Here is a 24,735-nt window from a genome sequence, read left to right as displayed (position 1 = left end):
GGAAAGATATCTTTCAGGCATGGTCCAGACTAGAGAGCTGTGAAAATATGAAAAAAAAATTAAAGGGGAAGTTACTTTTGTTAGTACCGGTTTGGCACAATAATGATATAACTATTGGTGGTAAAGCAGTTTTTTTTTATCCACACTGGCATAAAAAGGGCATTTATGTTATTGGTGACTTTGTCAAAGATTCAAGTACAAAAGGTCTATTTACTTATAATGAATTAATTCATAAATATAATACCAATGTTAACATTTTGCAGTATAATGGTTAGTTTCAGCAATTAGAAGATGTTTATCAAACCATGAGTTACGTGACCATCAACTAGCCAGACCTGTTTTACCAGTGAATATTTCTTTATTTATAAAAGAAATTGAAAGGTCAAAACAATTTTATGACTTGTAAAACAGTAAAACCACTCTTGAAGCAAAGGGCAAAGAAAAGTGGGATGGTCCGTTTGATATAAGTAAAGATGAGTGGTTCTGTATTTATTCACTTCCTTATCTAGTCACTAAAAGCTCAAAACTACAGTGGTTGCAATTTAGAATCTTGCACAATATATTAACTACAACCTCTTTCTTGTTTAAAGCAAGATTAGTAGATAATCCTTTTTGTTCCTTCTGTAATTCTGATAGAGAAACTATTGTGCATTTGTTTTGGGAATGTGATGAAGTTCAAAACTTATTTCAAAATCTAGACAGGGTTTTGGAGGCTTTATTTATACCCTTTACAGTAAATAAGCAAACAATACTTTTTGGCAAGATAAATAATAACAATAATGCTTTATACAAAGCAGACAATCAAGTCATTTTGGTGATAAAACAATATATACACAGAACTAGGTATCTGCACAAGTCCCTGAATATAAGTGCACTTCTTTATTCTATATTTGACCACTATAAGGTCCAGAAATGTATCATTGATAGTAAGGAACAGACTGCTAAAGAAAGTTTTTTAATGGTTGGAAAAAATGGGGAAAATTAATTAAAATTTTAGAATGATTTTTTTTTTACGCATGTAGGAATTTCAGAAATCGCCAGTCTCTGACAAAGTTCCATGTATAGTTTTTTGGTCTCTTATTATCACACATTATATAACACACTATATACAACTTAACAGTAACTACCATCCTTTCCCTTCCTCAAATTTTTAAACTATCCTCTTAAATCCTTTTCTATCTGTCTGTCTGTCTGTCTGTCTGTCTGTCTGCCTTGTCTGTCTTGTCTGTTGTTCCTTATTTATTTCCTTTTTAGTGTATCAGTACAGTGAGATATATTTGAGTGAGGTGTAAGCGTGTACAAGTGAGATGTAGGAGTTATGAATGAGGTGTAAAGGTGTATGAGTGAAATGTAAGGGTGTATGAGTGAGCATAAAAGGAAAATTTTATTATATGTGTACAACATATACCGAAAGCTCCTGTGGATGTGTCATGTTGTGAAAGTAAATGATGTTTAAGTGTTAAAATAATAAAAAAAAATAATGATGATGATGATGATGATGATGATGATGATGATGATGATGATGATGATGATGATGATGATGATGATGATGATGATGATGATTGCAGTTATAAAAAAGACATGTTCATGATGATGAGGATGATAATAATGAAGATGATGATGATTGCATTATAATGATGATGATGATGATGATGATGTCATCATCCTCATGACTTAAGTGTGTGTGTGTGTTTGTGTGTGTGGGTCTCCGGTGTTATGTACATGTACCGAAAAATCTTGGAAAAATAAAAAATTACAAAAAAAAAAAAAAAAAAATCCTTTGGGCGGATGGGGACTCCGTGTTGCCTAAACTGACCCCTGGGGATAGATGAGTGGTTGCGACTAGAGTTGTTATGGGGACAATTTTTATCTAAATCATCCTAATATAAGAAAAATAGATTTACAACATTTTTGTGTGTAAACGAAGAATGTGTTCGGATTTCCAGCTTCTACAGAGAGTAAGGGACCATTAAAGGGATATACGCGAAAACGGATACATAATATGTTGTGATAAGGGAGTGAAAAATAATCTTTAATGCTTGGAAACACATCTGCATCTAGCTTAGGGAGGAGTTTTACAGCCGACAGGGAGACTGGACAGGACAGTGGAGTCCAGAACGGAGTAACAATGCCGATTTGGATCTAAGTCCGTGATAATCATCTATTGATGATAATTCTCTACCTCACTTTTTTACGAGAAGTGCATACTATATGACCTCTCATTTGTTTAAAATAACAAAGTTATTAACAATCAGGAAATACCCGACTGGTCAATTGGACACTGGTCATCTCGGACAGCACTTCATAGTCTTATCTTCATTATTATGTATAATTTGAACTTATTTTTTCTCGTTCAGAATAGTTATGTTAAATTGAGATATACAATGTCTCCTTAGTTTTGGCTATGCTCAGTACTATTATTTGACCATTGAACGTCGGTCAAATTATATTTATTGTCACTAAGAACGCAATTTTGGAAACAGATAAATGGAATGAAATCAGTTAGGATAAATTAGATAAATGCAATGAAGTCCGTTAAAATGTTATGATTATTTATCAGGGACCCAGATTGCATTCATATAGACAATAAATACAATCTGACCGACGTCCAACGTTATATTTACATTTCGGCATTACTTAATACACTATCGTGTTTTTTTTTTTAATTTAAAATTGTTTTCATAGCTTTATCGTACATACTGGAAATTAAAAAAATTCACGTATTTCGATCAAAGCGATTCAGAATGACGGAAAGACTAGAGCGGTTGTCTGATGACGGTGAAAAAAGACTCTTTCGAACATTTTTGGGTATCCCGACAAATATAACTAATGTATTGGAATGTCGTGTTTGAAATGATTAATATTCATTTTGTAAACTAAAAAGTGACTATACAAAGTAAAGTTACTCTGCTGCATGTAAAGCTGTGTTTATAAAACTGAACGTACTCACGGCGGATTTACATGAATCTGTTTTAATTAAAGACGACTGAAGCAATATGTTTCTCTTTGTAGATGGCTTTTCAAAAAATATATCAGAAATCGAATAATACCATTCAAAACCATGCAGACAAAATGACTACTTATCTGAATATATAGATAAAACAAACTTACAGGAAAAAGAAAGTAAACACACACACTCACATAAACAAAGCCACTACTACAGAAGATGTATACGGTTTTTGGTTTAGAATAAAATGCGATACTTTTATTTTCTTGAAGTGATAACGAACTATTCCTGATTTTGTTGGTGAATTTCACAGGTGTGACGCAGTTGTCTCCCTTCACCCGTTGTATGATGAGAAACAACGGCATGCTATCATATTAGATATTGGGACGTTTTCTACATAATTTTGTTGGTTGTCTTGACGTAATACGTACAGGACATAGACATATTCAAACATGAATTCAAGTTAGCTGTTCAAAAACACATCGAATATCACATTACCATAAAATATTTCCGCATCATATGTCATATTAAATTACGGGCTTTTAGTACAGCAGCGGTGTTCAAAGGACAGGGGCGACAACTCAGAGAAAGGCACAAAAACTAACAAGGTAGTAAATAGAGTGCTAAATAGAGTGCATAAGGAATTATCCTGCTACTTGTCACCAATACTCACTTACAAGGTACTTACTTTATCTATGTTGATTTTATACAAGTGTTTATTTAGTACAAAACACTAGACGTAAACGTATGCTATAATGTATGTGTACTACGACATGAATTACAAACTACTTTCATTTTGTCGGATATGGCAGTTAGGGGATATGATAGAGTTTGATATAACCCAACAATACACGACATAGCATCATATTAAGGAGTTTGTTATTATTACAATTGCATGACTTTTATTATTAACAGAGAGAGGTATTCCTGGTGAGATGTATCAGGAATTAGTTCTGGAATTCAATTTGTCAGACAAGACGATTGGTTTATACGAATTCCATGTGTGATGTTTTCTCGGAATTACATAATAGTTCTGGAATTTAATAGATCAGACAACCAGACAATTGGTTTATACGAATTCCAGTTGTGATGTTTTCTCGGAATTACATAATAGTTCTGGAATTTAATAGATCAGACAACCAGACAATTGGTTTATACGAATTCCGGGTGTGATGTTTTCTCGGAATTACATAATAGTTCTGGAATTGAATAGATCAGACAACCAGACAATTGGTTTATACGAATTCCAGGTTTGATTTTTTCTCAGAATTGAATTGGGTAAACAAGAAAATGCTTAGTTTAAACAAATTCCAGGTTTGATAATTTTCTTGAAATGGCAGAGTAGGTTTTTCATTTGATTTGGCTAGACAATAAGACACTTAGTTTATACAAATTCCAGGTGTGACATTTTCATGGAATGACGGAATAGATTAGGAGAGATACTACGAATTAATGGTCAGTTTATACCTATAACTGGCTTTATACAGTAACTAGCACCAAGACTTGGTTATTATTTCTAGGTATGATGAAGGGTTCTGTTCAAAGACATCTGGGCACATCCAGCATATTGCTGCAGTTGATCTTGTTGATGTATATGACAGAATATGCTAGAACAGAATGTCCGCAGAGCAGTATGACAGGTAAGCATTGAAGTAACTCTTACACCTTCACTGATATACACTGTCACAGGTAACTATAACACAATCGCAGGTAACTATAACATTATCACAGGTAACTGTAATACTATCACAGGTAACTATAATACTACCACAGGTAACTATAACAACATCACAGGTAACTATAACACAATCACTGGTAACTATAACAACATCACAGGTAACAATACCACTATCACAGGTAACTGTAACAGACAGACATTCTTTATTTCCGTCTTGCAAAGAAAACATTTTTCTTATAACATGTATCTTAATTCATATGTAAACATGATTTTGTATTTAATATTACATAGTTGTATCTTAAAAAATGTATAATATCACAGGTAAATATTACTTTACAGGTAAGTCTTACATCATAACAGGTAACAATAACAACATCACAGGTAACCCTGACATTACTAAGGTTGAGGTTGGCAGATGGAATGTGAATTATGTAATGTAAATGAAGTTGGTGATGAATACCACTACTTATTAGGGTGTCATCACTTTTCTGATATAGACACCAGTTCATTGATAGTGTCTACTATAATGCTCCAAATAGGTATAAGTTTGTAAGATTGATAACGACAAAGGATAATGATGTATGTATAAAATTAGGTAAATTTAAATCTCACATATTGAAGTTTTGGGCAAATGTCTAAAAAGTAGCATTTTTTCTATGCCACTCTGTGTATAGTTTGTAAATTTGATAATAGCAAAACATAAAAATGCTGCTTAAATTACATACATTTGTATATCTTTATTTATTTGGTAAAATGAAGTTTTGGATAAACACCTAAACTACAAAACATTAAAATGTTTAACATCTCATTCTTATTGTACAACTATTTATTGTATACTGTGCTAACTCTGACTACACCATGTTTTCATATGGACATCCTCATATGTCATGCATGTATGATCTGAGGTTCAATAAAAGAATTTGAAATTTGAACTTGACTTATGTATGTGTAGTTGAACCTATTGATGTTACCGATGGATTTAGGAATTTTGTAATTTATTATTGAGTTTATTTTTGCTTCTCTCGTTGCTGACAGGCCCCCTGAAGTACAGTAAGGACATGAACAATGCTACCTTTGCCTACATTGGCGAACAGATATCTCTTGACTGTTGTATCACTGGCTTTGTTTCTTTGGCCTGGTCCTTTCGTGCCACAGAAAACGATACTTGGGATAATATTGGTGGGACAAGTATCTACAGACTCAAGGAGAATACTAGAAATCAGACTTTGCTGATTGTGCCACCTGATCAGGACGATGGCTATCCCCTACCAGGTTACTATAGGTGTATCGCTACAAACGCCCAGAATGACATCATCGTACGCCAAATAGACCTTGCTTTTGCAGGTTAGTCTCTACAAATGTTGTGGCAGTAGTTACACCTTGTTTATCCAGCAAGAAAGCCATGGCGATGATGCCACTCATATTTATTATGTAGACAAAAAGCAAACAAATGCTTAACCATTGTCATGTGTTTTGTATATATACTTGAAATCAAAATAGATTTTCTCATTTAATTAGATATATCTGCAGTCTTGCCCTGACTTTACTGATCAAAGTTCAAGCATTCAGTGCTCTGTTTGTCTGACGATATCATATTCATCAATCAAGTTTATGTTTACTTGTTTATTGTAGCCTTCGCTTCGTTGTTTTAAAAAAAATGTTTCATATATATGAACTTTTCTCTTTAGCTTCCAGTGGAAGAGTGCATCCCCAAGCATTTGGTCCCTCGTCAAACACCTGTGCTAAACTAGGCAAGACAATTGCTGTTAATTGTTCAGCAGATTTTGGACAGTTGGGTTCGTCTGAGTGGAATGTCCAGTGGTACAAAGACGACGAAGGAAATCTATCGTTAGTGAGGAATGATGCTTATTATCCTGTATATGAAATTACCATCAACAACGGGTAATTGTATAATATGTGTGAATTTGTCTACATGCTCCTTATATATCCATGCACCAAGTTCATAATTAAATTCATAGAAAGGTTTTAAGTTTGATACACTCAGACTTAGGTACATTTATTGTTTTACCTAGATTTTTGTAGAAAATTTTTAAACAAACGTTATGATTTGCTAATAGCTGTGTGAAACTTTATGTAATGTGGCCAAGAATACAACCAAATTTTTAAGTAAATAGAACTTAAACAAAGAGTTCAACATGAAATTTGGAGAATATTACCTATTGTGGAAAAAAGGATTTTTCTTTCCTATTTTGAGAAATGGCAAAATCTCAGATAGCCCTTTTGGTCAGAATTCAAAAGAGGAATAGGGTAAAAATTTATTACACATTTGATACTTGAACAGAAAATAAAAATGTTTTGAGGTTGAATTGATATTTATTTTTCATGATAGCAAAATTTAAAAGTGTGTTAAGGAAATTATACCAATTAACTCTGTTTTGGGAAAAGTTTTCCCTTTTTTGGGGGAAATTGGTGTTAAACAAAGCACAGCCAAATCACCTACAGTTCATTGATATGATCTTGTGTACTTTTAAATTTTTTCATAATCTGATTACCGTCTGATCACACTATTTTCAACCTTAATATACGTAGAATTATAGTACAGCCGAAAAGTTGGTAGATTCCTTACCATCTTGAACACTACGTATGTCAGTGTTAGTATGCTCCACACTGGTCATTTGTCTGATGAAGGTGACCATGTAGGAATTGAAACGTCTCTCTCCAATCTTTTCTAGTTGTGTTAGAGACTTTTATTCTATTGATATTACCAACCAGAAGAAATCACCACAGGGGTTAGCTAAAGCAATACATTACCTCAAACTAGAAATTAAAGAACAGACTTATTAGCAGACACAGGCTTATTGATGTAATAAGCTAATGACTAGTAATTAATTAACACTTATTTACTGCTGTTTTGTAGAAAAAAGTAACAGCTGTTGTTCAGTTGCCTAGAAACTTGCTGAACTCCCAATTATCTGACTATGATGATGGCTAAAGATTTCTAAACCTGATTAGCTTACTCAAAGAAGAGTTACCATGGAATATTTGTTCCAACATAATAAATAAAAAAAAATTTTTTCTCTATCTAATAAGCTTTTTTCTTAAATTCATGACCTACATATTTGGGAGTTTATTTTTTTGACAAGTTTTACAGCTGACCACAAATTACTGTTTAATCTTGGAATTTTGATAGATGTTTCCTCCCCTTACAAATACGGGGGGGCACATTTCAAACAGCTTGACATGTTATAACAATGTGTAAAATGTTCCGAGTGGCAACATTCAGATTTAACAATCACACTTGTAACTTATGGATGAAAAAGAAAAGATAGATTTAGCTCCAAACTCACAGTTAGAAGTTTTCAGACAAATTTCAAACAAAAAACAAAAGAAATGTCCATTTTCAATCACTCTGAATATCATTAAATTTTTCAAAAGATATTTGCACAGATACTGAAAACAAGTGATATTTGACTAAGTAGTGTTATTCACAGGAACAACTTTTCCCTTCAAACTGTGTATGCAAAATATTCCACTAGTTGGCTTTATCAATTTCTTTTCATTTCGGGTTTAATCAATTCAAAACATTTACAGTTATCATATTATATAATGCATACTGCAATAGAGTTCCCTCCCCTGACTTGTGTTAGAGTTGGTTTTATTTTTCTCATTCAGAACAATGAGTTTTGACAAGATGCATCAGAGTTGTTAATTTAATGCTTCTCTTAAATACTTTGTCTGCCCATCTACCCATTCATATGTCCGTCTTTCCATCCTTCTTTCTATCTGTCTTTTTTGTCCAAAGTTTTTTCCAAAGTTAAGCAAAGATTATGAAACTATGTGTATACATCAGTTAGGCTAAGGTAGTATGCAGTGTAGCAGATTCAAGTCCCACAACTCCTTATTTGTAAGTTGTTGCCCGTTAATAAAATTTATTGTCCAGAGCATAGGTAAATTTGGTTAGTACTTAATACTAAGATAATGAAACTTGGTGATATATTGAAATTTCATGTGAGGAGCATAGCTTGCTTACATTTAAACTAGAATAAGATTTACTGACAGAAAAGCCTTGACTAAACTTGTTTTTTGGGAGCCTTCATCAGTGCCTCTTGATAATTGTTTTTTCTTTTTAATGAAAATTGTAGATCTGAAACTGCAAATGATATCTTTCATGTCTTGAAAACCTTTCAAAACCAGCAGTATAGTTTTTATTAATGAATATTTGCAAACTGAAAGCCTTAAAGAAAACTTTTAAAACCTGTTTAGAATGAAGAGTCGAGATAAAGCTGTGTATATCGTTAGATATTTTTATTTGTACATTTACCTTGTTGCATTTTGCAGAACAAATGGATTTATCATTCATCAGCTGATCATATCCAATGTCACTGAATCTGACATTACTAAAACCTTCAGATGTTATGTGAGCAGCATTCGAGAGTCTAGCAACAAAAACTTCATGTTTGTTGTTAAACTATGCTGTAAGTATGTCTATAGTGACTATTCTTGGATTATCACAAAGTATTAAGTCCTAGAAATTTAGCTGGTTAAGTATTAATGGATAGAAATGATAGAATACCTGTGCACTTTCTAACCTGTACAGCACTCAACTCTCAAGAGGAGATAGTCCTTACATACATGTTTAGTTAATACTGTAAAATTATCAGTTTTTGTGGTGATTTTATTTTCATTGATTTCATGGGCACACTTAATCCACATAATTCATATGTCCACGAACTGTCATAATAAGTATGGATATTTTTATAGAGCTTTCTAAAAGTGGGTGTAAAATTATAAATTCATATGTCTATGAACTGTCATAATTCGTATAAATACATAAATTGGGCTTTCAAATAGTGGATGTAAAATTATAAATTCAAATGTCTATGAACTGCCATAATTCGTATAAATACATAAATTGGGCTTTCAAATAGTGGATGTAAAATTATAAATTCATATGTCTATGAACTGTCATAATTCGTATAAATACATTTATAGAGTTATACTTACCCATGAAATCAAAAGTTCACAAAAAAGGGATTTTTTTTAAGAGCAATGAAAATTGAACCCTATGAAAAATCTGATTTTGCAGTATTTAAATGATTGAAACAGAAACTATTTGACCTCCAGCAAGCATTCATACCGGATTTGGCTCTCTTAAAGATTATAATTGAAGGGAAATGTTCAAATTTTGTATGAATAAGTTCAAAAACAGAGGAGAGAAAAGAAAAGAAGGAAAAAGATTCACTTTGTACAGAACAAATTAAGAACAAACAGTGGTGGGTGCCAAGATCCCTTTAGGGTCTCTTGTTTTTTTTTTTTTTTTTGTTGTTTGGGAGGATGGGGTTTTGCCGATTGTCTCAAAATAGGGGGCACTTGTAATTCAATTCTGTCTGCATACACATAAAAATCACTTGGCTATGCACCTGAGTTTCTGGTGGACAGTGTCTGTTTTAGACATGTCCTCCTTGTAGAGGCGGCCTTTTTGTAGAGGTGATCTCTTTCTGTAGGTGTTATCTTTGTACAGGTAATTTCTTCCTATAAGAAATGTTTAAGAGAGATGATTTGATGTCTGTAAATATGTAGTGAGAGGCTTTCAGTCAAGGGAAGAATTATAGAATATTTTGTAGTTTACATTATTTTCCGAAAAGTTCTTCACTAAGCGAGGTATGACCTTAATACTGTATATTAATATGTACTTATTTTGATAATCTCATGTGATTACAACTGCATGTCACAAATTCAACATTTTGTGTGAAACACACTTGTCTAAAAATTCTTTGTTCCATTATCAAAATGACTTTTTATGTACGCAGTGAGAATTTATGTTTTAAAGTGTGTGGTGCGGCAACTAATGTGTTATTACGATATTGATTTTGTTCCCATTATTACACTGTATTAAATAATGTAGCATGAATAATTGTCTTGATATTTCTTGGTGGTTATCAGAAAGTAATACAAATATAATAAAAATATTTCTTCTCTTAGCCAAGGTTGTTCAAGGGATGCCAGTAAAGAAAGAAACGGTCATTGGTGTCACAGCAGGATTGGTTGTGGTCTTTATACTGATAATTGCAGTAGTTATAGTTGTGGTGTGGCTGTATAAACCCCAGATACATTATAAACTGATGAAGTTTTATGAAAGGAATAGAAACAAGAGGCAAGTGCCTGAAAATGGTAGGTAACATTTAGAATTCAGTGGCCATATTTCCCCTTTTATGAAAGATTTCCAAAATTCAGCTAAAAGTAAGAAAACAGTATTGCTTCACAATGACAGTAGTTTGGTTTTAGCACTCACTCATCTGGTAGCTAGCTATTTAAACCATTCTGTAGCTATTGTCCCTTGTCCGTCCTTAAACAGGCGGCCATATTAGAATTTTTGTATAAATGGAGGGTTTCAGCTCTCTTGGGCAGGAGGAGTGGGACCCAAATGAGGAAACAGAGCAAATTCTGCTCATCTGCTAGATTGCCTGGATTCTTTCCCAATTTAGTTTGGATCATCCTTGAGTGAAGGGAAATCAATTTTGTTGGCCCCATAAGGCAAGAATAGTGGCATGCAATAGGGGAGATAGGACAAACTGTTTGAAATACAACTTCTTCTCCTGTAGAATTATTTATGATCTGTCAAAATTTAGAATGCAGCATCCTTAGGGGAAGAGAAATAATTTTTTTTTTATAAATGTTGGGTCTCAGCCCCCTGGGAGGGCAGGACCAAAATTGGAAATAGAACAAATTCTTTTAAATCCATCTTCTACTCTAGGAATGCCTGAACTGTGTCCAAATTTGTAATAAAATGTATTAGTAGTGGATCTCAACCCTCTTCTTCTTTGGGAATGTCTAGATTGTCCTGATTCATGAATCATCCCTGGGTGAAGGGTAATCAATTTTGAATAAACAGTTGGTCTAGACTCTGGACCAATCAGGGTGAGAGAGGAGGGGAAATAGGTAATCTTTGAACTTCTTTTCATTTAGTTTAGATGAAGCAAATTTAACAAACTAACCAAGTTAGCGATATAGGTGCTTCATGGATGTAAAGCTTAGGATAATTTACCCTATCCCTAGGGGAGAATGTGAGACCCAAAGATTCTCCCATCCTTGAAGAGTAGAGTATCTAAAAAACATGAATTTTTGGGATTTTTTGGTAATTATTCATATAAAATTTTCCTATAAACTTCTACTGTTATTCATGTTTTAGTTAAAATATTTCATAACATTTTCATGTTTCATTTCAGAATTGTTATTCCGACCTTTTTTATTTGAATAAATTCTATTTGAGAATTAAAAGTCTAAAGCAAACTTTTGACAAAAGAAAAAGTAGATTATTTCTTGTTTCCTTGTCTTTTGTAGAAAATCTGACTGATGTGTTTATACACCACAGCAATGACGGTAAGGATATACGCTTGGCATCAAGTTTGGAAATGGATTTAATGAATGAAAAATATAGCTTAAAACGATTAGAGGCAGGGGCACCTGAAGGCAATCACATTACAGGTAGGAGGATAAAAAAGTGTATAAAGATGTAATGTGTTACATTGTAAGATGTCCTGTAATATCACCAAGTTAAAATAATTTCATTATATAAAGATTGTCATAAAGTTATATTGTAAAAATAATATCCCAGTATGAAATAATGTCAGAATGCAAACATAATGTCACAGTTTAAAGATAAGGTTAAATTGTGAAGATAATATAGTATAAGATAATGTCAGAATGCAAAATTTCATGCCATATTGATTCAGTATAAAAAGTCAATTGTCTAATGGTAATTATGTTCTGTAGATCTTTTGTTTGTATGACAATTATAGTGACACTATTTTAACATTTCAGAGTCTGGTATCCTTCAAGACCTTATTCTGACATCTGCAGCTCTAGTTGTTGTTGCACCCTCGGATAACTCAGATGAAGAATTCACGACCAAGCTCCAAAATGTTCTTGGACAGATAAATTCTAACGATACTGTGACTGTAATTTGTCACGAAGATGAAAGAAATGAGAATTCTGATCTGAAACGTTACGAACAATTGACATATGAACCCCAAGGTTCAAACAGAAGGAAGCGTAGGAACTTCCTTTGTGCAATTAAGCTGCGGATTGATAATGCAAGAAAATTACAGCAAAGAACAGCTCGAACAGGCGCCTTGCTTGGTATGGAAGAGATTGTATAACTTTGATATTTGCAAACTGTGTGCAGAGCAGAATTGATTTGGTCAACAGTAGAGATTATTTGAAGTATCTGCTAACAACCTACTCACAGTATGATACTAATACCTAACATCCCTCCTCCCCCCTTTTGCACATATCATCTCTTGTTGGATACAAAAATGGCTGCTTTGTGTTTTTTTATTTAATATTTCATGGTTTCTGTCGTTGCTATAATCAGACTTTTAACCTCATTGTCAAATGTCTAGTCTAACACAATTGTTGAAAGTGTTGAGTTCTGTCCCCTGGCCGAGACCAAACAAAGTCTATAAATAGGTTCGTCTTGCACTCTGCTTGGATATAATATATACCTTACTCATTATATAACATTATCTCTACCACTTGTAAGCATATTAATACGATCCTAAATATGATAATGAAAAGTCAGAGTGATGAACAGATACCTGTATATGGAGACTGAATTGATTTACGAAAAAAACGACATTTTTTTATGATAACTTATTTCAAATCAGATGAAAGATTTTGATATGAGTGTATGTTTTAAAAATATCAAAATCCGATTTGGGATATAACACTGAATTAAAATAATGTTTAAACATAATATGCTTGAAAACACCTTATCACCTTTGATTTTGAAGGCTGTAATGGATAAGTAATATATGAATAGAGGCCGGTGACATTCCACATATACACAGTCCTGTGGATGGAGAATTTAAAAGGTGTTCCGTGTTAAGAGTGTCCTTTGTAGCATGTTAAAGATCCCCAAGTGGTTTTATGCTGAAGAGTTGGATTGATAATGTTATTCCAGAGATATTTATTCAAATTAACAGAGATTTTAATAGTAAATTAGATGGACTTCTAAAATTAATATTGTTTAGACTGAACCTAACCCTACTTTCTCAAGCTAGTTTGGTGACAGATATGGTACACAGCAACATCTCTACCATTGGTAGGTTAAGGCACCATTGGAGTCAGAAACCGTCATCTAAAACCATGTTATCCAGAAAAGTTGGTTTCACAAAATGAGGGAAATGCAGGTTGCCTGTTCCTGTCCCCAGAACGCTTACCTTTCTGAGTGACAAAATACTAGATGATAGTTGTCTCAGAGATGTAAAACCAAACATCAGTGTATCTGATCTATATTCAACATGAAATTAGTTGGCAGCATAATGACCAATTAACCTGTTGTCAGTAAAATGTGATTAGATGGGGTGTCATACTTCTTTGTCCAGGGTATAATAATTCATTTTGATAACACTATATAACCATCCTTGATTTGTCCTACCTACCACACATGGACTGTTTTCATATGGTCTTTAATTTTGGATTTGCTCACTTTCATGATAAGGTCATCTGATGTAAAGGCTGTAGAGCCATAATGTTTCATCTGGCATGTGTCATGCGTAAACTTCCCATTCAAATGACTTCTTCTCAATGACCAAAACTCTCAAACTTTTAATATCAAGCCTGTAGCATGATAGGATAAAAAGCTATCATGCTTGTTAAAATATATGACCTTGACCAAATGTGTCAAAAATGACTTCTTCTCTCAATAAGTAAAAGGTCAAGGGTGCTGATATTTGGTTTGCAGCATCTTAAGATGAAGGGATACCAAGTTTCTTAATATTAATAACATTGCCTTTCAAGGTCACAGAGGTCAAATGTGATGAAATCATCTCAATAAGCAAAAGGCACAGAGTGCCGTTATATGGTCTTTAGCATGCTGGTATAAACGGCTACCATATTTGTTAATTTGAATAACCTGTACTTACTTTCAAGGTAACATGTTTTAAGCATCTAAAAAATTTAATGGCTTCTTCTCAATAACCAAAAGGCCCATGGTGCTGATACTGGGCCTGTAGCATGCAAAGATGAAGGACTACAAAGTTTGTTAAAATGAATGACCTTGACTGCCTTTCAAGATTACAGAGGTCAATTATGTTGTAATATTAAAACAACTTCCACTCAGTAGCTAAAAAGGCAATGGTGCTGATAATTGGTCTGTAGCATGATGGATTGAATGTTGGAATAAATGACCTTGACCCAGTTTTAAGGTCACAGAAGGTCAAATAAGCTGAGATATCAAAATTTCTTTGTCAACAAGTTTGCAGGAAATGCTTTTATAGACCAACAAAGTTTTCTTTTTAAGCCATTGAGAAGTTGAGCAATTTAGGCCTAATTGGTGTCTTTAATTTATAGGTTTACATAGTCAGATGACTGTTCTTGCCCTTATGTCTCTTGTTCAGTTTATGTTAACTGGTTTCTGATACAAAATTCCTGCAGGTGATTGATATAAATATTGGCTTAGTCAATCCTAATAACTAGTTTTTTTTATAAATTTTATGATCAGGGTGCTTATCTTATGTAAATTTCAAGGACCATTTAAAGGCCTGTATCAATATTTGAAAGTACATCCTTATTCATGTCAGAAATGCTATATTTTTAAATGTTGAAAAATAGGTTTGTTCATATAAACATGATTAAGTGAAAGTGACCTTTGCCTATAAGTGAATATTAAACACACCAACGAAATTAATTGTATACCATATTTTATAATATCATATACATGTACATACATATTCATTGTCGTATTTGAATATTCATAATTGTATCAGAATGTACATAGATAACCAAGAGAGTTTATAAATATTTATAGCTATGCAGATTAATGATGCATATGACTATTTATTGTTGTGTAACAGAATGTATACAAACATTCATGTAATAATGCTGTCCACTTTATATCTCACTACTTACTAATATGAATAACCAAAGATGGTAAATTGACTTCCTTAAATCTGAAAATGTATTTACTAAAATTAATCTATTTACCTTTGCGTATAATATATACATATTTGTAAGAATATACTTACCTACTAGAATGACCAATTGTTAAATTCTTTGTCATGATTTTTAATTGAGACTCTGCAGCAGCAATAACACTGCTTTTATTTGGGAGTAGGCATCAACAGTATATATTATACAGAGACCAAATTGTCGTCATAATTTTCTTTCTCCCGAAGACATCATTTCAAGGGTACATAATTTATGGGTACAACTGAAATGTGTCTGTGATCATTTTGTGTTATTGAAATCTTATTTCTGAGATTTTATTTTCATGATACAATAGCCATGAAAACACCAGAGACTTCTGTACATAAGATATTTCCTGTTATACAGTAGACGTCCATCAAGAGAGGTTTATCAAGTTTCAAAGGTCACTTTTTTCTATAGAGTGTGATACATCAAAGAGATGTATTTTATTTTTGCTAAAAACTGTCTCACTTTGTCATATTGTTCAGTTTCAAAAATAGGCAAAAAGGTTATGGGTTTCCTCCCCTGAACACAGCAGGTTTAAGTCTATAAAACTTGTATTGGCCTTTGGGTTCTCTCCCCTGAACACAGCATGTTTAAGTCTATAAAACTGGTATTGGCCTTTGGGTTCTCTTTCTGGTACACGATGTGTTAAAGTCATTAAAATTAGAAATGAATATCAAAGTGATGCCATGTAAAGATTTTAAAGATTTTGTTGTTGGTATGGGAGTACTTTATATTAATGCCTAGCATTAAACAAGACTTGTACTTTCGTTTCAAGACCGTATTCAGAACTTTACATTCCCGAGTCATTTGATATTGTAAATTGTACTATGTATTGGAATCACTATGGGTATTAATGTATATCTTGTTCGTTTAACCAGCAGTAATTTTTTTAATTTTGCTCATCCGTTATTGGTGCTTCTTTCTGTATCTTTGCTCATTGGACAATGTCGCAGGGAGATGGTTGTAAATCCATTATTTAAGCTTATTAAATGGTTTCAGTATTATGATTAAAGCTCACTAACCATCAACAATGCCTGTATCCATGTTTGTGTTCTGTATATTTGCTTATTATGGTTAAAGCTCACTAACCATCAACAATGCCTGTATCCATGTTTGTGTTCTGTATATTTGCTTATTATGGTTAAAGCTCACTAACCATCAACAAGGCCTGTATCCATGTTTGTGTTCTGTATATTTGCTTATTATGGTTAAAGCTCACTAACCATCAACAATGCCTGTATCCATGTTTGTGTTCTGTATATTTGCTTATTATGGTTAAAGCTCACTAACCATCAACAATGCCTGTATCCATGTTTGTGTTCTGTATATTTGCTAATTATGTTTTAGCTCACTTACTATCAACAATGCCTGTATCCATGTTTGTGTTCTACCTTTTCATATTTTTATTACAGCTTCCTGCTGACATAGTTTAAACAGCAACATTTTTGTCCTGCTGTCCGTCCGTCTGCCAATAGGTCAATTTAAAGATGGCTGGTTGTGGGACTGGTAGGAAAACGAAATGTTGTATCTTGATAGTTAAAGATTTGGTCACCTTCTCTTGAAATGTGCTTGATGAATCATGCTCATATATTGATATTAATATATATATGATTAATTCTGAATTTTGATGATTAAATTGTGAAACTATATTATTTCATCAGAATGACAGTATTTCTCAGAAAGGATTTCTTTCTCAGTAATCTACTTACTGAACTTATACTTTGAATTCATGCACTCTCTCCATTTGGGATTGATGCTATGACAATGAGTGATGTAAGAATTTATAATTGTTTCTATCTTAACCATTTGATTATTTTTTATATGCTAATTGAAATTTATACTAATATGTAATTGTTATCATGGTTCTCTTGATTAATTTTGTACATTGTTATATATTGTCAGATGTGATATGGCATCAATCTTAGAATTATATTGGGCAATTAAATGACTACGTTTTATTTTTTTATCATTTTAACAATATTTTAGTGTCAACCTTAACACTACAACTTATCTTGTTTGTTTTTTTTAACATTTTTTTAACGATTTGACAGATTTTATACAAATATGTAAGTTTGTATTTGCATTAATCGTGAATTGAATTGGGATAATCTGCCTTGTGGAAGGCATCTAACAGAACGAACATTAAAGTGCTTAATGAATGTTTTAAATCTGAACTTAAGTTTTCTTGTGTGTCTTTACAAAAACCTTGGTAAGTTCTTTCACCATTTTTTGTATATTCAACACTTGTTTCAGGTGTTATTCGTGCAAATAAAGCAAAATTCAAACACACAGTATATCATAATTTTGAGGAAGGAAAGCTAATTTCAAGCTAAAGATAACTATATGAGATGCTTTTCTCAGTATTGTTCCAAGTAATAATATTTAAACTTAGTATTTTTCAATATTTGCTTACCAATCACTAATCTTGGTTAATAGTTATAGTGTTACTTGTTTTAATAAAAAATGCATAACCTTGTTCGTGATATTTGTAGTCTTTTAGTTTCAATTATCGGATTTCTCTATCTATGCATGTTTTACAAGTGGTAATCTTCGGCTTTTGGACAAGTTTTAATAAAGACACTCATATGTTGCATTTGGAATGTGTACATTGTTTGTACACAGGGTTATTGGAGATTATCATTATAACTGGCAGTTTTTATTTCCTTTCGCAATGTTGGTTTGGTGTCTTCGTTACTGATTCGCGTGCTTGGTAATTCTAATTTTATGACGGAAACCATAACCGGACACTGATTTTAAAAAGTTGACAGGATTTGGATTGGCTAAGATTTATTTTTCAGTGACATTTTGTAACTCATCATAACACCATAAAGCTTTGATAACTCTAGGTATATATCTTAATAGACATCATTATCTTTCCATCCGAAGTCTCGTTTAGGTTTTCTCATATATTTGTATATTTCATCGCTCAGCATTGTGACTGCATGCACACAGACAGCTCATCAATTCGAAATTCAAGTTTCACGAAGAACTGATGATAATTATGAGACTTGATTAACACGCTGTACTACAGCTATTTCACCTTGACGAATTGTATTCTAGGCTGGATGCAAGAGATTCATACTTTCTATTGGTCACTTTCTATTGACCACTTTCTATTTGTCACTTTCTATTGGTCACTTTCTATTGGTCACTTTCTTTTGACCACTTTCTATTGGTCACTTTCTATTTGTCACTTTCTATTGACCACTTTCTATTTGTCACTTTCTATTGGTCACTTTCTATTTGTCACTTTCTATTGGTCACTTTCTATTTGTCACTTTCTGTTGGTAACTTTCTATTTGTCACTTTCTATTTGTCACTTTCTATTGACCACTTTCTATTTGTCACTTTCTATTGGTCACTTTCTATTTGTCACTTTCTATTGGTCACTTTCTATTGGTCACTTTCTATTGGTCACTTTCTTTTAACCACTTTCTATTGACCACTTTCTATTTGTCACTTTCTATTGGTCACTTTCTATTTGTCACTTTCTATTGGTCACTTTCTATTGGTCACTTTCTATTGGTCACTTTCTTTTGACCACTTTCTATTGACCACTTTCTATTTGTCACTTTCTATTGGTCACTTTCTATTTGTCACTTTCTATTTGTCACTTTCTATTGGTCACTTTCTATTTGTCACTTTCTATTGGTCACTTTCTATTTGTCACTTTCTATTTGTCACTTTCTGTTGGTCACTTTCTGTTTGTCACTTTCTATTGGTCACTTTCTATTTGTCACTTTCTATTGCTCACTTTGTATTTGTCACTTTCTATTGGTCACTTTCTATTGGTCACTTTCTATTTGTCACTTTCTATTGGTCACTTTCTATTGATCACTTTCTATTGACCACTTTCTATTTGTCACTTTCTATTGGTCACTTTCTATTAACCACTTTCTATTTGTCACTTTCTATATGTTTCAGTATTAATATATTTTTTCTCTTTTAATTTACAAAAAAATGTTATTTCGTTATTGACATTTTTCATTCTCAATCGTGTGGCTATTTAATCAGAACCACAGAGGGATGTTTTACCTTTATTTTACTTGTTTATGCATTTGCAATTTACAACCAATTTCCTTTCATATCTAAGAGGAATAAGAGGTGTTTCTAGCTTTAAAAATTGCTATTGAATACGATTAATCGTTACGGTTCGTTTTATCTGCCTTGATGAAGTAATGTCGATTATGTATAATTCTAAAAACAAGGTATTTTGATAGTGGTGTATTGTTTTTACTGTAGTTCCTAGTTTGAATTATGGCAGCTGTTTCAACCAGCAAGGAGTCACCCGTGATGCTTTTGGCTTTTTGTTGGAAAGTCTAGAAGGCGAGTTATTGGAATTTAGAAAAGGCGATAAAATGTGAAAACCATAATCGAGAAGCTACACTTGACCAAAACTCGTAAACATATTAAATAGATATGATATAAGTGATATTTAAGGAGGTGATGTGTTTCTGGGGACACTATCTAATTTCATGTTTACGGTAAAGACAGCATATTTAGATGAATATTTCCCATGCTTTTATGTTGACTGAGGCTAAGATCATGCACAAGACACACAAGTGAACAGCACCTTTCAATAAAATTGAAATAAATACAGTTGAACCAAACTATTTTCTTGAATTATATAAACCGCATTTCTTTAACTCATCAGTGATGCCATGGGCATACATTTTGAATCCTAATTAGTGATCGAAAGAAGTTAGAATTAACGGCAAGAAATGTGTAATCTATGTAAACTGGATGAAAAGTTACAACCTGTCAGCAGTACTGACTAATCTTATACAAAGAACTTGTGAGATTCGTCAGTTTAAACACTTGTTGAATTCAATATCTAATCCAGAGGTATACATATTAAATTTTGTTTTGACGAGAAAGTTGGTAAATAGTAGTTTTGAAGATTTACGACTCGAGACTGTTCTCTGATACAAAGTTCAAACATTTAGATATACAGACACATATAAGGGGGCGACGACCAGAGCGCTACGCTGTTCTCCGTGTTTGAAATTTGCTCATATCCTTTATAACTCTAGTTTTATCAATTTTTAATTACAGCACAGTTTCCACGTATGTATACTAGGTATAGAGATATCTAACCTGATAGACTTTCAGTTTTGATTTTGTAGATACCTTACCCAAATGGATTCGCTTACTTCTGATACGTTTAACGTTTTGGTTGCCAAATGATCACAAAAACACCTATGATGTATATTTACAAGATACAAGACACAAGAAACTGTTTTCAGTGTCAAATTTAATTACCATGAAAAAAGTTATAAGGAGTTTGTATTTCTACAAACATTTGTAAGTAAAAACACGAGTTAAGAGCATGACGTAAAAAGAAACTAAAATAACAGCAAAAACCTGAAGTAAGAACTTCACTACATGAAAGATATGACACAGAATAAAAGTTAATGAAACAGAGCTCATGTATATCATGTATATTGAATAAGACATACATTCACCGAAGATAAATGGGTTTAGCAAAAATTACACAAAAGTCTAATAAATAGGAATATGGACATCACCAAGAGTCGGGAAAATACCTCGAACACATAACAGACAGTTGAGACCATCCCACATCTGACGTAGTCTACGGTTCCTGTAGATCAAAGATCTATTTTAGAACCTGTATTGTAATCATTTGAAACAAGTCATTAGTCTCTCTTGAATTCTTTTGGATTTGTTCGTTACAGTCTGGCTACAGAAATGTCAACAAGAGGACAGAAGTGATACTTTGATGAAATAAAAGATGTGTAAATTGGCGTCTTAACTCTCCTATATACATAAATGTCCATTCTTTAAAAACTGGCAATTGCCTCGATGCTTTCATGCATAAATTTGAAATGCGTCTATCGAATTTCATAAGATTGTCAATTTCAACTCGAAGATATTTCACGCACTTATGTCAAGTAAAATCAGCGTTTGCCAAAGTTAAATGATTAAAACATACATTAACATATTTTCCGAAGCTTGTCAATTGTGATGTTCTTGGGTTAGCCTTGGCACCGTTTTAATTGAACCAGTTGTTAGGTAGGAGCTTTATTTTGGTCCTAAATAGCTTATATAGTAGCATATTCACTTCAAGTAACTGTTCTATGTATTATGTCCAAATGAATTTGAAACAAATGTATGCAGCGCTTTCGATTCCTTAAGGTTAAATATCATAATATTATCACTAATTACTAGTCTACATGACCTGAAATTAAAAAGTTATGCCATGCTATGGCATCAGATTCAGAGAACGGTTACTAAAATACCCACCAATCATGTGACTGTTACAATATGACTATATATAGGTGCTCATTATAAGCTAACTCCGTTATGGTGATGGTCGTTGTCTCTTCACTAAAACCATGATATTACTTTCTGTCATATCAAGTATATATAAGTTGTGTCCTATTAGAAACAACAAGACAAAATCGACCTGTTACCAATATTTTAATAAATAAAACGTGGTCAAAAATGAATATTTCATACATCAAAGCAAACGTTTCTTGATTATACCACAGGTAGGGTCATTACAGGTAAATTTGACTGTATGTTATGCAATGTACGATTCCTTGTAATCAAGTAAGTTCAATTCAATACCCACAATTTTATAAGAATTTAGAGTGTTATAAATTCTGGACTTTTAGTGTTATGGAAATCAAATGATCTCATACATTACTTAAACTTCTGAAACCGAGCCCCTCATATATATTTTATGAGGTTCAATCGTAAATCCTACCTGCGAATTTTTAAGGTCAGTTTTATGACTTTGACGATCAAAAATACAAGGTTTCACAACATATAGAAAGACTTCGCTGTTAGCACTACAAGGACTATTCAGTAAACTGGCATTACACACAATGTCAATAATTAAATGTGTCATACATGCATCGTTGAATTTTCATTTACAGTTCTTTGTAATTATTTCTATAACGACGAATTAATTCTCTGTAAGGAATGTTACAATTTCATTTTATATGAGGACTACTTCTCAAATCAAATTGCCAGGAGACATAGATGTTCTGTATATCAAAACTCGAAATTAGTGCCCCACAAAATATGTATTTTTCCGGTATGTCTTCCACAGGATTAATTTCTTATTTTGTTGCTTCACGGACTGTTGAAGGGTAGCGAATGTGCAAAGGGCACATGGAGGGCTTCGTTATAGACACTATAATCTGTTTCTGGTTTTACCTTAATATTCACAACAGTCTGTCCCTGATCTCCTAATAAATAATCCAATCAGATTTTATCAAAAGATATATTAAGCACTTGTCGTATCGATTTACTTCTGTTTTAACAACAGGCGCGTGCCTAAAGGGACATGTGTACAAAAGTGGACATTTGATATTTGGAAACCAATGTAAGAGTTATTGTGTAAGACATCTGACTTTATATCATAATGTAGATAAACATTTGGTACGGGGAAATAACAGTTTCCCTATTTTTTTAAAAACTTAATTCTTCCATACCATGACAACTAAAATTTATTTACTTTGTCTTACATGTGTACATCATCAACTGATTATAGGATGATGAATTGCACACGCAGCGGTTTAGCAGTAAAAAACCTGTTCTTTGTTCATGTAATCCCTGTGATTGTGAGACATAGACAATGCCATCAGCGACAACATTAGTGCAGTCTTAGGCAAGACAGTAAGTTAAATAGTGTCGATGACAGATTTACTGTTGCATGGGTGTTGTCAAAATATGTCGAATATTGTCAAAATTGGGCGGTGCATTGTTTTTATTTAAGCCTACAATATCGTTTTTTCTGTTTTATCGCGGACAGCATACGCCCAAGTATATCACACGATTCACCTGGAAAAAACTTGGTGATAGTACAATCTACACCAAATAACGACTGGGGAAACTTTCAATGCCTGTCATGCCCTGCTTTAAATAAGATACAATATCTTGCATTTCTTTACTATATATAGTATCATGTATGACCCATATCTGTGGGACAGAATGACATAATTTTCTCACGCAAACTAATAATGTAAAATTAATACCTACTAACAAGAGTAGAAAATTCTGCTTATGAAAAGACGATTTCTTTCTGGAATTGTGCTGCTAAGAAGGAACATGTACATAATAAATCAATTACAAACAAACGACAGTAATACCAAAGTTATTGTATATGTGTTCTTTTAATCCAAGGATCTTCAAGACATCTAGATAAAAAAATACTTATTCGAAATTCTGTAAATTGTAATTCGTTAAACTCATTCGAAATCAGACTATTATCTTTAATTTCATATGTCCATGCGTCTGTCAGGATAAAAATGAAAAATCATTAGGAGTACATTTTATTAACATTATCAACATTTTCGGAATAGACATCAATAACCCTGTTATTCAGATCTGATTTATTTATCGCAACGCAGATAACACGTCGTCTGTGGCATCAATGATAACCGTAACTACACAGCTGACCAATAATGAGGCTTGAACATGCTACTTAAAGAAACATACAGTGAGATAAGGCACGAAATTTCGGTCTAAAATTAGAATAACAGATTACATCATTTATTGAAAGAGACATGTTAACCCATTATGATGTACGGCTCCTTGCAATAAGAGGACCATATTAAGTATACGATGTAATATGGCTATGTTAATGGAATTCTTCTTCGTTATAAATGACAGCCATAAGAGGTATTGATGAGATGATGTTACCCAAAATTTAATGACATTTCAAAAGGTACATAAGGGCACATTAAAACACATTTGTACACAAGGACTAATGACACTTTTCTAATGACATGCAATGAATAATGACATTTTAAATGGCCGCGAGGAAATGAAGTGTAGTTTAGGCCTCATGTTTCCGTGTAAAATGTATTTTAACAAATACCAATAGGTCTTCTCCTTTCAGTAGTTTATTAACCGTAAATAAAAATTTGGATATATTTTGTCTACAATGTAAGTATATAAATATATCGTTGTTTTATATTGCAAGATTTGATAATTACAGAAATACGTTTTAAACGAAACAAATTGCATAGACAAATATATATTATCACAAACAAGGTTCACTTAGAATAGTTTCCTTTGAAACGGTATACTGTGCTAAGGGAACGAGTTTATATTTTCACCAGTTTATCCACTGCTGCATGTTAATATCTAAGCTATTTGAAATGTATTATTAGTGAGCCTTGCGGCTCAAAAAGGATAAATC

General features: G+C 32.8%; 1 protein-coding gene across 1 annotated transcript; it reads left to right on the top strand.

Annotated features, from left to right (window-relative positions):
• The first annotated feature begins 2,744 nt into the window (after positions 1-2,744).
• Positions 2,745-12,745, top strand: LOC132554726 (uncharacterized). The gene is made up of 8 exons (XM_060219038.1): positions 2,745-2,808; positions 4,468-4,587; positions 5,661-5,969; positions 6,314-6,527; positions 8,925-9,061; positions 10,569-10,757; positions 11,928-12,071; positions 12,408-12,745. Exons 1-8 carry the CDS (start codon positions 2,745-2,747, stop codon positions 12,743-12,745), a joined length of 1,515 nt encoding a protein of 504 aa, XP_060075021.1.
• The last annotated feature ends 11,990 nt before the right edge of the window (positions 12,746-24,735 follow it).

Source organism: Ylistrum balloti, unplaced genomic scaffold, assembly GCF_031769215.1.
Source record: "Ylistrum balloti isolate Yb309-2 unplaced genomic scaffold, AGI_CSIRO_Ybal_v1 Utg370434, whole genome shotgun sequence".
Taxonomy (NCBI): domain Eukaryota; kingdom Metazoa; phylum Mollusca; class Bivalvia; order Pectinida; family Pectinidae; genus Ylistrum; species Ylistrum balloti.
Note: the sequence above shows the minus strand (reverse complement) of the source record. Positions and strands in the feature narration are given on the sequence as shown.

Excerpts from the sequence above, each read along its gene's own strand:
- LOC132554726 (XM_060219038.1), top strand. The coding sequence starts at position 2,745 with ATGACGGAAAGACTAGAGCGGTTGTCTGATGACGGTGAAAAAAGACTC. Across the intron at positions 2,809-4,467 it reads ACTCTTTCGAACATTTTTGG|GTATGATGAAGGGTTCTGTT; the intron begins GTATCCCGACAA and ends TATTATTTCTAG. Across the intron at positions 10,758-11,927 it reads GAGGCAAGTGCCTGAAAATG|AAAATCTGACTGATGTGTTT; the intron begins GTAGGTAACATT and ends TGTCTTTTGTAG.